Source organism: Phoxinus phoxinus (genome assembly GCF_949152265.1).
Source record: "Phoxinus phoxinus genome assembly, chromosome: 25".
Classification (NCBI taxonomy): Eukaryota; Metazoa; Chordata; class Actinopteri; order Cypriniformes; family Leuciscidae; genus Phoxinus; species Phoxinus phoxinus.
The window spans coordinates 7,629,611-7,643,595 of record NC_136900.1 but is presented as its reverse complement, the minus strand read 5'-3'; the positions used below and the strand labels follow the sequence as shown (position 1 = coordinate 7,643,595).

At 34.8% G+C, this 13,985-nt stretch overlaps 1 protein-coding gene across 1 annotated transcript in view; it reads left to right on the top strand.

The window, feature by feature from the left end:
- The window catches only part of slc6a13 (solute carrier family 6 member 13), a 28,624-nt gene that overhangs the window by 7,876 nt on the left and 6,763 nt on the right, over window positions 1–13,985 (top strand). Inside the window, exons 2-9 of the mRNA XM_079603070.1 lie at window positions 94–282; window positions 4,761–4,895; window positions 5,764–5,904; window positions 5,993–6,080; window positions 7,003–7,135; window positions 7,246–7,380; window positions 13,004–13,107; window positions 13,505–13,629. Of these exons, the coding sequence (XP_079459196.1) occupies window positions 94–282; window positions 4,761–4,895; window positions 5,764–5,904; window positions 5,993–6,080; window positions 7,003–7,135; window positions 7,246–7,380; window positions 13,004–13,107; window positions 13,505–13,629 (1,050 nt within the window). The remainder of the gene's footprint in view (window positions 1–93; window positions 283–4,760; window positions 4,896–5,763; window positions 5,905–5,992; window positions 6,081–7,002; window positions 7,136–7,245; window positions 7,381–13,003; window positions 13,108–13,504; window positions 13,630–13,985) is intronic.

Here is a 13,985-nt window from a genome sequence, read left to right as displayed (position 1 = left end):
GACCAATCACATCATAGCAGTCACGAACACTAAACACGCTAAACACATCTAAACATCTGCATCTAAACACGCTTTTACTGTATATTTCTACAGGAGAGAAAGAGATGGACCCGTCTAACGGGCTGAACCGGCCGCTGGAGATCGTCCCGCACGCCGAGGTGAAGATGACAGAACGAGGACAGTGGAGCAACAAGCTGGAGTTTATCCTCTCGGTGGCCGGAGAAATCATCGGGCTGGGAAACGTGTGGCGGTTCCCGTATCTCTGCTATAAGAATGGTGGAGGTGAGGAGGCCCGAAAAAATTTATCATACTGAGTAATTATCATGTATTGTAAAAAAAATTAAATACTTGCATACATGTGCAAAAACCTGGTGTTACTATGATACCATGTCCAAAAATCCACATTATGCCATGTCTCATAAGTCTCTCCCTATGGAGGATCCCTTTATCATTCTACAGATAAAGCATTGTTGAAAATTTGCGTATATCCCCCGTAGTGATAAACTAAAATTCTGTATCAAATTTATAGGCAGGACAAGTAGTTTGTATAGGCTTGGTTTGTGGAGAATTACAAACATGCGCACATATATTCAAACGCATATAACTACAGAATTAATTCTTGATGCGCACGTGAGCGCCATCAGTGTTTCTCACAGGTTCGTGTTTAAAGTCTGTGTAGAGAGAACGGTGTCGTCTTAGCGGCCCCTAATTTAATAACAAATGATCACTTCGATGGAAGTGAATCAATCAAAACTAACTTTAGCTGGAAAATAACATTATTCAAGAACCGCTATAAAGCCAAAACAATCTGTTACCTTAAATTATACGTTTATCTCTGTAAAGCAGCTTTGAAACAATCTACATTGTTAAAAGCGCTATATAAATGAAGATGACTTGACTTGACATCGCCATAAAACATAGTATTACCATGGTACTGTATATACAGGTGAGACTCGAAAAATTTGAATATGGTGCAAAAGTTTATTTATTTCAGAAATTCAACTTAAAAGGTGAAACTAATATATTATATTTTATAGACTCATTACATGAAAAGTGAGATATTTTAAGCCTTTATTTGTTATAATTGTGATGATTATGGCTTACAGCTTATGAAAACCTTTGCACAATATTCTAATTTTGAATTTGGGGTTTTCATAAGCTGTAAGCCATAATCATCAAAATTATAACAAATAAAGGCTTGAAATATCTCACTTTGCATGTAATGAGTCTATATAATATATTAGTTTCAACTGTATCTAAAAAACATGTTATGACCATGACATCAATTACAAAAATGCATCAAAAAGTACCATTAGTACTACTATGGAATTTTAGGAAGTACATTGGAGTTCCATATAAATATCATGGTACATAAATTGGTATTACTGTAACATAATATATGTCTAAAAGTATATTATTTACCATGGTACAGGTCAAAAACAGGGTATTACCATGGTACATGTCCAGAAAACAAGGGGCCCTATTTTAACGATCTGAAGCGCAAGTGTCAAAGTGCAAAGCGCAAGTAACTTTGTGGGCGGATCCCGGCGCTGTTGCTATTACCGGCGGGATAAACGACTCTTGCACCCGACGCAAATCTAAAGGGGGTTGATCTGAAGTTGCTTCATTATTCATAGGTGTGGTTTGGTCGTAACGTGAAATAAACCAATCAGAGCGTCCTCTCACATTCCCTTTAAGAGCAGACGCGCTTGTTCCATGGCGGATCGCTATTATAACGGCAGATTTGCCGGCGCACGCCAGGAGCGGTTCACAGCCGAGGAGGCCGACGTTCTCGTCAGGGCCGTAAAACACAGAGAAGTGACATTGGGGATGATGGGAGAAACTCACTCAAATTAGCTTCGGTTAAACAGGCGTATAATAATTTGGGTAAATGTGTAATCTAGATTTTTTTTAAAATCTAGATAGATATTTTTCTCATCTTCACGGACACAACAATGATTTCCCTCGTGTGTTAATATTTTTCCTTGTAATAATGTATGATTTGCAAAAATGAAAACTGCTGCGTCTGTTTAGATTAGAGAATCAAAGTGTATGCGCGTTCACACGCTACATTATGGCCAAGCACGCGCCCTTAAAATAGCGTATGACTAACGCGCAACGCGCCACTGTCTTTAGACTGGGTTTTTCCTGGTCAGTGGCGCAATTGCTTTCTAAAACTGGAAAATAGCACCAGGAAAGTTTTGCGCCTCCTCTTTTCACTGAACCGCCCACCCCGAGTGCAAGTTCATTCCCTAATTTACCGACGCGCGTCTGTGGAGGGAAAAGTCCGCTGTGCGCGGGTGCAAAATAGGAATGATACATGCGTCGGTGTTCAAAGTCAGTTGCGCTGGGTGCAAGATAGGGCCCATGGTGTATCATGATGCATGACAAAAAACATGACATTTCAATGTAATGAATCTTGTCCAAAAATATGGTATTACCATTATACATGGCCAAAAAAACAACATCAATAAGGTATTATCATGCACTCTAAAAAATGCTGGGTTGTTTCAACCCAAATTTGGGTCAAATATGGAAAAACCCAGCCGTTGGGTTACATTTTTTTAATTAAAAATGTTAACCCGACGGTTGGGTTCGTCCATATTTGACCCAAATTTGGGTTGAAACAACCCAGCATTTTTTAGAGTGTGGTACATGTACAAAATCATGGGATTGCCATGGTAAAATATATGGTATTACCAGAGTAAATGCCCAAAATACATGTTATTTACATAGTACATGTTTTTTTACCAGGGTACATGTCCAAAAATGTGGTATTACCATGGTATATGCTACAATAGTAAGGCATTATCATGGCAAAAATGGGGCATTATCATGGTACTGTCGCATGTCTAATCTGTTCTGCTGTTTTTCTGAGTTGTCCTGATTTGTGATTATTTACACCTGGTGTCAGTTATCTCATTAGTTCCCTTGTTTGGTTCATGCTTATCAGTCCTCAGGTTTCCCTCAGTATATTTATCATTAATGTCTATTTCCTAGTGTTTATCTTCGTCTTCATGAGCTTTATTACACATGCCGTTATGTCTAAAATAGCAAGGTATTATTATGGCATATGTCTAAAAGCATGACATTACTAAAGTACATGTCAACAAAAAAAAAAAATTATCATGGTACATGTCCCGACAGATATGATCAGATGAGGTCTTAGCAGTTCATGTGTGTGTGACGTTGCACCGTCAGCTTTTATGACTACAGAGGTTTAGCAGGTAAACAGTGTGTGGACATCAGTCCAGTGTTAGCGCTGATTGAAATCTTGTGTAATCGGAGAATCCCTGACTCATTAACACACTCCTACGGGAGAAAGAGTTCGATGCACGTGAAGAGAAGAGAGAATGTGGGACGTGTCTGAACGCTTCCCTGAAGCTGTTTTACATCCAGACTCACTGAACTTACATACATCACATTATCTAACATAAAAATAGATTAGAGAAGGTTTTTTTTCAGATGCCACGGACCCCAAGTATGATCATCAGTGTGCAAAAAAGCAGCTATATATTTTCATTAATAAAGATCGAATTAATACTCTATTATAAATATGTTAATATATATATATATATATATATATATATATATATTTAGTTTAGTTATTGTACTGTTAGATGTATTATTTATATATTTATTATTTAAATCGCATTTTATTGATTTATTTTGATATTATTTCTCTATTGTTACATTATTGCATTTTTTCTACTCACCATTGTACTGCTATATATGTAATATTTATTTAAATAAAATTTAAATAAACAATGCATTTAATTATTATTACATTTATAATACAATTTATTTACATTATTTATTTAAATAAAATTGTATTAAATGAATAAATAATAAAAGAAATTCAATACATAATAAATCCGAGTTAAAAACAAAAATGATTAAAATATAAATAAGTAAAGATTACAATACATAACTTTTGATTTAAATAAGTAAACTAGCTAAGTAAATACATTTACAAATAGATAAATAAATTTGATTAAAATAAATAAATGGATAAAAAAAAATAAAGATTAAAATAAAAAAAAATTGATTGAAATACATAAATATATAATACATTATTGAATCTGATTTAAATTAATTAATTGATTAGAATAAATAAATGAAAAAAATATTAAAATAAATTAAATAAAAAAAATTATGTAAATATATATTTTTCATTTATTATTTTAATCAATTTATTCATTTAAATCAGATTCAATAATGTATTATATATTTATGTATTTCAATCAATTTTGTTTTATTTTATTTTATTTTATGTTTAATTTTGTATTTATCTATTTGTAAATGTATTTACTTAGCTAGTTTGATTCGATTTTTTTGATTATTTATTGATTATAACTTTTTTCTACACTGTTTTTCTCTAAACCGGTTTGTAAACCCCTAGAGGATCCTACGCTGAGGACAGTTTTAATAAAGATCGACACATTCTAGATCCCGAATGCTTTTAACGTTTGCCAGGTGTTTGTGAAACTGACCTATTGATCCGCCAGTTGGCCTGATGAAAGTGTTCCCAGTTCAGAAGGTGAAAGGTCACAGCTGTTGTTTGATCAACTCGTAGCGTGTGTCCATACAGAGACGCTTCGATCGTTCAGTCTTCAGATTCTCAGATGTCTCAGAAGAGCCCATGCACTCACTTAATACTGTTGGGTTAAATATAACCCAACGACGTAAACAAACGACCCAACGAAACAGTAATCACACTCATGATTCTCCTCATGATCGATGTCATTATCCTCTTCCAGGTGCGTTCTTCATTCCCTACCTGATCTTCCTCTTCACCTGCGGTATTCCCGTGTTTTTCCTGGAGATCTCTCTGGGTCAGTTCACCAGCCAGGGAGGGATCACGTGCTGGAGGAAGATCAGCCCGCTGTTTGAAGGTCAAGCATCGGTTCTCGTCTCAACCCTTTCAATGTGACTCCACATGTTAGTTATTTGTTATGTAAAGCAGTGAAGATTTCAAGAAGCAGTTCAAAATCACATGTTTTTTATGCTGTTAGTAAAAAAAAAGAAGAATTTTGTAAATAAACAGATTATTGGAAGACATTTTACAAGATAAAAATTAATTTTGTTTTTTCAGAATTATTTGAGAAATTTACTAGTGATTTCTGAGTGAAAATTGTTTCAAAGTAAATCCTAAACCAAAATTTTTTCCAGCGTTATATACGGTAAAATATAACTACCGTAATTAGCATAGTATAGCAGTAGAAATGTTTATTTTTCCATTAAAATTGTAGAACAATGTTATAGCTTTTACATCTTTTCAATTAATATTCATTGTATTAATTTAAAAAACACTTGAATACCACAAAATATTTAGTATTTGGTTTCTATATTATTTATATACGGTTATAGTATTTTACATTTATTTATATATTTTCAGGTTTCATTTTAGTCCAGGTTATAGAAGTTTTATGTGCTTTTGCCTATTTTTTAATTAAAAAATATAATATTTTTTTTTAATTCAGTTTTTCAAGTAGTTTTAGTGCTTCAACCAAACTTGTTTTATTATAGTCAAGGTTTCCAATTTTCGTTTCGTTCGTTTTCGTAAATCAAAAGGTTTAGTTTTTCATCTGATATTTTTATTTTTTATTTTATTTCAGCTTTATTTCAATTACAGAAAATGACTTTAGTAGTTTAAGTTTTCTATACAAACACTGATTTTGATTCTATTTAAAAATCATGAAGTGACGTCATCATTTGGACTCATGATGTCACTGACTCACGAACGGTGTTTCTCGACTGTAGGCATCGGATACGCCACTCAGGTGATTGTGGCTCTGCTGAACTTCTACTATATCATAGTTTTGGCCTGGGGAATATTTTATCTGTCCTTCTCCTTCACCTGGGATCTGCCGTGGTCGTCCTGCAACAACACCTGGAACACAGGTGACGTATGAGTCAAGTTATCATGAATCCCCTCCAGAGATGCATAGATCCAGAACAACAATCCAGAGATTCCCGTTGTTTTCCACAGATTCCTGCATGGAATTCCAAAGACGAAATGATTCCATTGACCAAAGTCACCTTGAAAACGCAACATCGCCCGTGATCGAGTTTTGGGAGTAAGTCTTACAAGCATCTTCAATGTCCTGCATCTTCTTTCTTACTCTAACATTCCATTTTATCATTGTGGAAACATTATTGGAACGTTACTTTTGAAAGTTCTTTGAACATTCTAAAACATGTAACTTTAAAAAAAAAACATTCCAGGAACAGATCACTTTGAATGAACGTTCTATTAATGTTCCTGGAAGAACGTTCCTTGTTAGATGGGGTTGTTTTTTACAGCGTTCCCACGGGTCCTTGAAATTCTTCAGTTTGTGAATCTGAAAAACCGTGGAAAGTTTTAGAAAATAAACACGCATAGATACAGGTCATTGAAAGTGCTTGAATTTATTTTGTGCAAGAAGCTTCTGGATCTTATTCCCTCCGGTCCGCTAATGTGCTATTTCCCCAACACTTCGTGGCTTATGCACACTAGCTCGCTTGATTTACGTTAGTTACGCGCATTTACGCGCATTTACGCGCTACGTTAAGTGTTTCCCACGTGAGGTTCTTTGTGTTGTACGTTTCCATGACGTTCACACGCGCAAAACTGTAACAATGTATCTTACAAGGTAACATGATGTCCTTGAATTTGAGGGTATTTATTGGATCTGGAAAGTCCTTGAAAGGTCCTTGAATTTGAAGATAACCAAGGTGTGGGAACCCTGATATTACTATTTAGATCTCAAAATACCTCAGATGTCAAGCTACTTTGGCATGTGCATTTCTTCAAACACGTTTTGCTTGAATATCTTCAAGTTTCTTGACTTTAAAATTCAAGATAAATCAAGCATAAACTTGTCCTTGCTTTGATGCAAGTTTTTATTGGAAAATCAGCAAAACCTGCTTTCTAGCATGCTAACTATTCCCAACTTGTCCAGCTAACTAAGTAAGTGTGATTTGAAGGAGTCTTCAGCTGATTGGTCTGTGTCTCTGTAGACGGAGGGTTTTACGGATCTCCTCTGGGATGGAGGAGATGGGAACGCTGCACTGGGATCTGGTCCTCTGTCTGTTGTTGGCCTGGGTTATGTGTTATTTCTGCATCTGGAAAGGCGTCAAATCCACCGGCAAGGTACATGTGCAAAAAAACCTCTTGGTTTCTTTCAAGTTTTGCCCCATCGGCTCATTAAAATGACTCAGCAGATTCCAGCAACTAGATTTTGTTTTGCTGTCACCCAACAGGTGGTGTACTTCACTGCCACCTTCCCATATGCGATGCTGGTAATTTTACTGATCAGAGGAGTCACGCTGCCAGGAGCGTCCCGTGGGATCCAGTTCTACCTTTATCCCGACCTGGGAAGGCTAGCGGACCCGCAGGTATCGCAGATTTTCATCTTTACTACTACAATCCTGACATGTAAATTCTACTTATCATGACTAGAAAGGAACTGTTTGACCTTGTTAAGACATTATACTCACATTACTATTATTTAACACTTTTGTTATTGTAATATTTAATTATATATATATTAGGGCTGTCAAACGATTAAAATATTTAATCGCGATTAATCGCATTAATGTCATAGTTAACTCGCGATTAATCGCACATTTTTGTCTATTCTAAATGTCTCTTGATTTCTTTTTGTTCCATTATTTTTTCTCATTTTAATGCTCTTATCAACATGGAAAAGTGGTTGCTTTGTGCAAATGTTTTTTATTGAAAACAACATTGGCATATACTGTGTTAATTTCACACTAACATTCTCACTTGGAGCAAATAATCTCTCACACAATGTAACACTGTCCATCAATAAAAGGGTGAAAGAAATACTGACGAGGAAACGTTACTGATGTTGACGAGTGGGCGTAGAAACGCATCAGTGTGTGTGTGCTTGGCCATCAAGTGGTATTTAGACTGGACGTGCCGCGATGATCGCTCAGTTCACAACGACACACACAGATCACTTTGGTCTTGTCAATTGAACCATTTGGCAACTTTTTAAAAGTAAACTTTACATTCAGAATCTTATTTGCATCCATTTCGGCGTCTCGCGCTCATCATTCATCCTCTCAAAACGTAACGTTAAAGCGGGTCGCACACCGGACGAGAAGCGCAGCGCATTTAAAATTCGAACACATTATTCTCTATGAGTGTACACACACCGGCGGCGCCATTCTGCGTTTTTATTGCTGGCCATAAACTGAGAAAGTGCGCGTTCGATGTGCGATACGAGTTGTCCTAGACGCGGCTCGCCGCTGCGCTTCTCCTCCACTCTTTGGCCGGTTCGCATCGCAAGCCCAAACAAGTGTGTGCGGCGCCTGTTGTTTTGTTTCTGGTCTAGCTAGATCCGGTGTGGTGTTGTAGTTTTAACAACGTTACTAGTTGTTGCAAAAGCATGTGAAAAAAAAACTACAAAGTTTGCTAGGCGTTAATCTCGTGATAAAAAAATTGACGCCGTTAAAATGGGTTTGCGTTAACGCCATTAATAACGCGTTAACTGACAGCCCTAATATATATATATACTATATACTGAGCCTTCTGACCAATCAGAGCAGAGTAGACCAATGACAACAGACTGAGCCTTCTGACCAATCAGAGCAGAGTAGACCAATGACAACAGACTGAGCCTTCTGACCAATCAGAGCAGAGTAGACCAATCACAACAGACTGAGCCTTCTGACCAATCAGAGCAGAGTAGACCAATCACAACAGACTGGGTCATCTGACCAATCAGAGCAGAGTAGACCAATCACAACAGACTGGGCCATCTGACCAATCAGAGCAGAGTAGACCAATCACAACAGACTGAGCCTTCTGACCAATCAGAGCAGAGTAGACCAATCACAACAGACTGGGTCATCTGACCAATCAGAGCAGAGTAGACCAATCACAACAGACTGGGCCATCTGACCTATCAGAGCAGAGTAGACCAATCACAACAGACTGAGCCTTTTGACCAATCAGAGCAGAGTAGACCAATCACAACAGACTGAGCCTTTTGACCAATCAGAGCAGAGTAGACCAATCACAACAGACTGGGTCATCTGACCAATCAGAGCAGAGTAGACCAATCACAACAGACTGGGCCATCTGACCAATCAGAGCAGAGCAAGCTCTTGGAAAGGCAGGGTTTAGAGAGACTGAATCTTCTAACAAACCGTTTCAGACTCTCGAAATCAGCTGATGCTGCGATGTATATTATGAGAAAATTAAAGTGTTTTTTGACCTTGGATGCTGGTGAACCTTTTGTAGGAGATCCAAAACAAAATGATGAACCTTTAAATAATTTTAATTAATTTCATCACTTGCATAATGACAGTGCAGACCTAGAGGTTAGTTTTGAAAAATCGTATTTGTGTTCAACGGGAATATTGAGTCCACAAGTGTGTTTTGTAGTTCCGCAAGCGCATTGTTTTCTCATAAACACACAGTGTCTGGAGTCGAAAGGTCGCGTGATTTGTCTACCCAGGTGCTAGTCGTGGCCCGGAGCGGGACGCCCAGCAGGGGAACGTTGTTTTCTGTCCTTCTTTGATTGCGTCCATCTGTGCGTTTGACCTTTGATCCGATTTTCTCATCTGCGTCACAAGACGACCCCCCGAACCCACGTGATATCCGAGAACAGGCCACGACACGGCCACCCAGATGTATCCCAGCATTCCTTAACGTCGGAAAGAACCGCTTAAAACCTCTTTTGGAAAATCTATATAGGGCGACAAGAGCATTTTTGGTTGGATTTGAGAGATGGCATTGCTTGTGTTGACGTCGTTTCAACTTAGAAGAATAAAAATTTTATACTCATGGCTGTTTTGACATCTTTTGGCTTTAAATGTATACAAATGAGGCCAACGTTAATGAAATCTTCAGTTAGAAAAGTACACGGTTGGACGAAGTTGGTTAATTGGCAATATAAGGCTTCTAAAACTTGTTTAAATGTGGCATTCATAAGCCTTTTTTATTCTGTAAAGTGTTATAGGATATTCAACAAGATTTAATTTTGACTTCAGCCTCAGATGAAAAAGAATTAAAAACCTCTTTTTGGTCGATACGGGCATGTTTGGCTGCATTTCAGAGACATTTTTTATTCTTAGATGCATAAAAATGAGTATTATGTATAAAAACTTTCAGCTAGAAATGTAAACGGTCGGAAAAAGTTGGTCAAATCAGTGATCTAAGGCTCTAAAACTGGAGCATAATGGATCATATACTTTAAAATCAGCATGAATCGACATTCATAACCCATTTTAATTCTGCAAGAGTTTTCGAGAATTCTGCATGACATTTTCGGACATGCCCATTGACTCCAATGTTAAATGGGTCCATGGCCAATTCTTTTATAGTCAAAAACTCGAGAGAGGAACCATTGTCAAAAAAATGTTGTCCACCACTCTTGTTCATCCAAAACAAACTACAATATAGACTCAAGGTGTTAAATACCGGAATTATCCTTTAATTGGGACAGGACTTGACGCATTATCAACATTTATCAATTAATCCGATAAAACAAAACCGATACTCAATTATGAAAAAATTCTTAAACATCTGGGAAAATATCGGTAAAACCGATTATCGGTCGATCACTAATTATAAACATATTTTGGTCTATACAGGCATGTTTGGTTAGATTTGAGACAAAAACCATTGACTTTTTTTGGTTGTAGATGTATAAAAATTCAACAAAATCTTCTGGGTTTACATGAACTTGGCCATTATGAGTCAGATTCTTTAAAATCAACATGAATCGACATTCATAACCCATTCATAATTCTGTAAATGTTGGATTTGCTGTTTTGACATCTTTTGTTCTTAGACATATACAAAGGAAGCCAAAATTAATGAAACCTTCAACCAGAAATATAAACAGTTTTACAAAGTTAGTCAATTCGGTAGTATGTCTTTAAAAACTTGAGCATCAAATTGTTTAAAAAGTGGCATTTATAAGCCATTTTAATTCTGTAAAATGTTATAGGATAGATTTGTTGACTTCAGCCTCAAATAAAAATGCATAATAAACATCTTTTCTGGTCGATTTTGACATGTTTGGTTGAGACATGTTTTTGAGAGATAACCGTTGCTGCTTTTGGTCTTAGATGTGTAAAATGAGTACAAAATCTTGTGGGTTTATGTGAACAATTAGTCAAATCGGTGATCTGTGGCTCCAAAAACGTGGCCATCATGGGTCAGATCCTTTAAAACCAACATGCATTTACATTAATAACACATTTTAATTCTGAATTGTGCGATAAAGTTAGGCATATATAAGCATCATGGGTGAAATTCTCGAAGGGTTGTGTCTCGATTTGGACATCAGTGGTGTTTTCAGCACACTTCTGGTGATACATGTGAGGTTTTAAAGGGAGTGTGAGGAATTTTCCCTGTGGAAAAACACCAGTTCTGTAGCCAGGAGCACATGAAGAAGAAACGAAGTGATTGGAAGTACGATTTTCACCTACTGGACGACAAAACACTGAAAAAAACACAGAGATTACACCAGTCTTGTACAGTGCATGTGTCACGTTGTGCTTCTTGTGTCGTGAGAGCTTTAATAATGCACTTCGCCTGTGGCGGCACGTGAACGAATGAAGTTACGCACAACAGAAAGCGCTGGGATTGATGTCAGATCTACCGTCTGCATGTTTTTCCCAGATCGTGTCTAAACTCGTTTCGGGACTTTAAGACTAATAAACAAGAGTTACACAAGCTCCAGGAATCCTACGACAGCTCTAGTCTTTCAGCCTGTCCATTCAAGCTTATTACCTGAAGCCAAATTAGTTCAACTGATAATTATGTCACATACAGTATATACTGTATATATATATATATATATATATATATATATATATATATATATATATATATTAGAAACCTCATTTGCCATAAAAATATATGTTTTATATAATACCTGAAATTAAATATTTTATTTATTTGAAAAAAAAATTATTTTATTAAAAAAAAAAAAAAAAAATTTATTTAACAAAAATTAAATGACATTTTATTTTATTTTTATATTATATTATATTATGTTATATTATTATATCATATTTATTTATTATATATCATTAATTCATTATGTATTTATTACTATACATATATTAGGGCTGTCAAAAGATTAATTGCGATTAATCGCATCCAAAATAAAAGTTTGTGTTTACATAATATATGTGTGTGTACTGTGTATAATTATTATGTATAAATACACACACAATCATGTATATATTTAAGAAAAATTGGTTATATTTATATATAAAATATTTATATATAATATAAATTATATAAATGCAATTATTCCTTAAATATATATATGAATGTGTGTGTATTTATACATAATAATTATACACAGTACACACACATATATATTATGTAAACACAAACTTTTATTTTGGATGTGATTAATCACGATTAATCTTTTGACAGCCCTAATATATATATTATATATTATTTATTCTATAATATAATTTGATATAAAATATATATTTTGTATAATAACAAAAATAAAATATTAAGTGCTCTACATATACATATATATATATATATATATATATATATATATATATATATATTCCTTAATATAATTGTATATAAAATATATATTTTGTATAATACCCAAAATAAAATATTAAATAAAAATGAAATGAATAAAATGTTAATTGTATATAATGTAAATTATGTAATATTTTATTAATTATATAATACAAAATTGGCAAAGTATACTTGACTTGCAATTTTATATTTTATACAAAAAAAACCTATATGTTATACAATACCCAAAATGTAATAATAATAGTTAAAAACTCCACAGTAGACCCAAAGTGCTGAACGTAAAACAAATGAAAACAAAAGAATAATAAACAATCGTGAGAACCCAAAAAGCTAGAGAGAGCACAATAAGAGAATAAGAGAGGCCTAATAAATAATAAGCACATTTATTTCCTCTAATATACTGATGAACAGCAGCAAATAAATAAAGTTGTTTTAATAACCGTAAGATGTTTGTGTTTCGAGGTGTGGATGGACGCAGGCACGCAGATCTTTTTCTCGTACGCGATCTGTCTGGGTTGCCTGACCGCGCTCGGAAGCTACAACAAATACAACAACAACTGCTACAGGTCAGAAAACATGCAGTATTATGTGTGTGCATTATCTATCAAACACCGACACACAGAGCAAACGCATGATCTTTTACTATAGTGACCAACACTGATTTAATCCTCAGATCAACTATGAGATTGATTCACTCAATAGAACTGACTCATTAGAATCATTTGATTCCAAATTCCAAAAAAACAAAAACAGAACCGGTTCTGAATAAGATTCGGGTCTTGAAATCTGATCACTTTAAATTGCTTTAATAGTCAACGTTTGAAGTGGATCAAAACTTTTCATCAAAGTTATACATGAATTTTGAACAATACCCGTTCTTGTCTTAGGACAACTTTTTTGATCCACTTTAAATACTGTATTTGCAGACACTTTTTCATAACACACGATGTTTTCTGTTTTCAGGGATTCTTTGGCTCTGTGTTTCCTGAACAGTGGAACCAGTTTTGTTGCTGGATTTGCCATCTTCTCGATTCTCGGCTTCATGTCTTACGAACAGAACGTCCCGATTTCAGAAGTGGCAGAATCCGGTCAGTCACCCATCCTATGTGTTTATCTAATCTAATACAGTTTATTTAAAGAGAATCATCATTTAATTACTTTAAATATTATATATTAGCTAACATTATATACATATACAATTAACAAACAGATATTATTTAATATTTTATTATGGGTATTGTATAATATATAGCCTACATATATTTTATAATAATACATTTATAAAAAAGGTAATATATACTTTTGTATTCAATTATATTATGAATGTATATATACAAATATTTTGTCTATTATATATTCCTAATATAATATATTTTTATATAATGCCCATAATAAATTATTAAATAAAATGTGTTTAACTGTATATCTATGTAATGTTAATTAT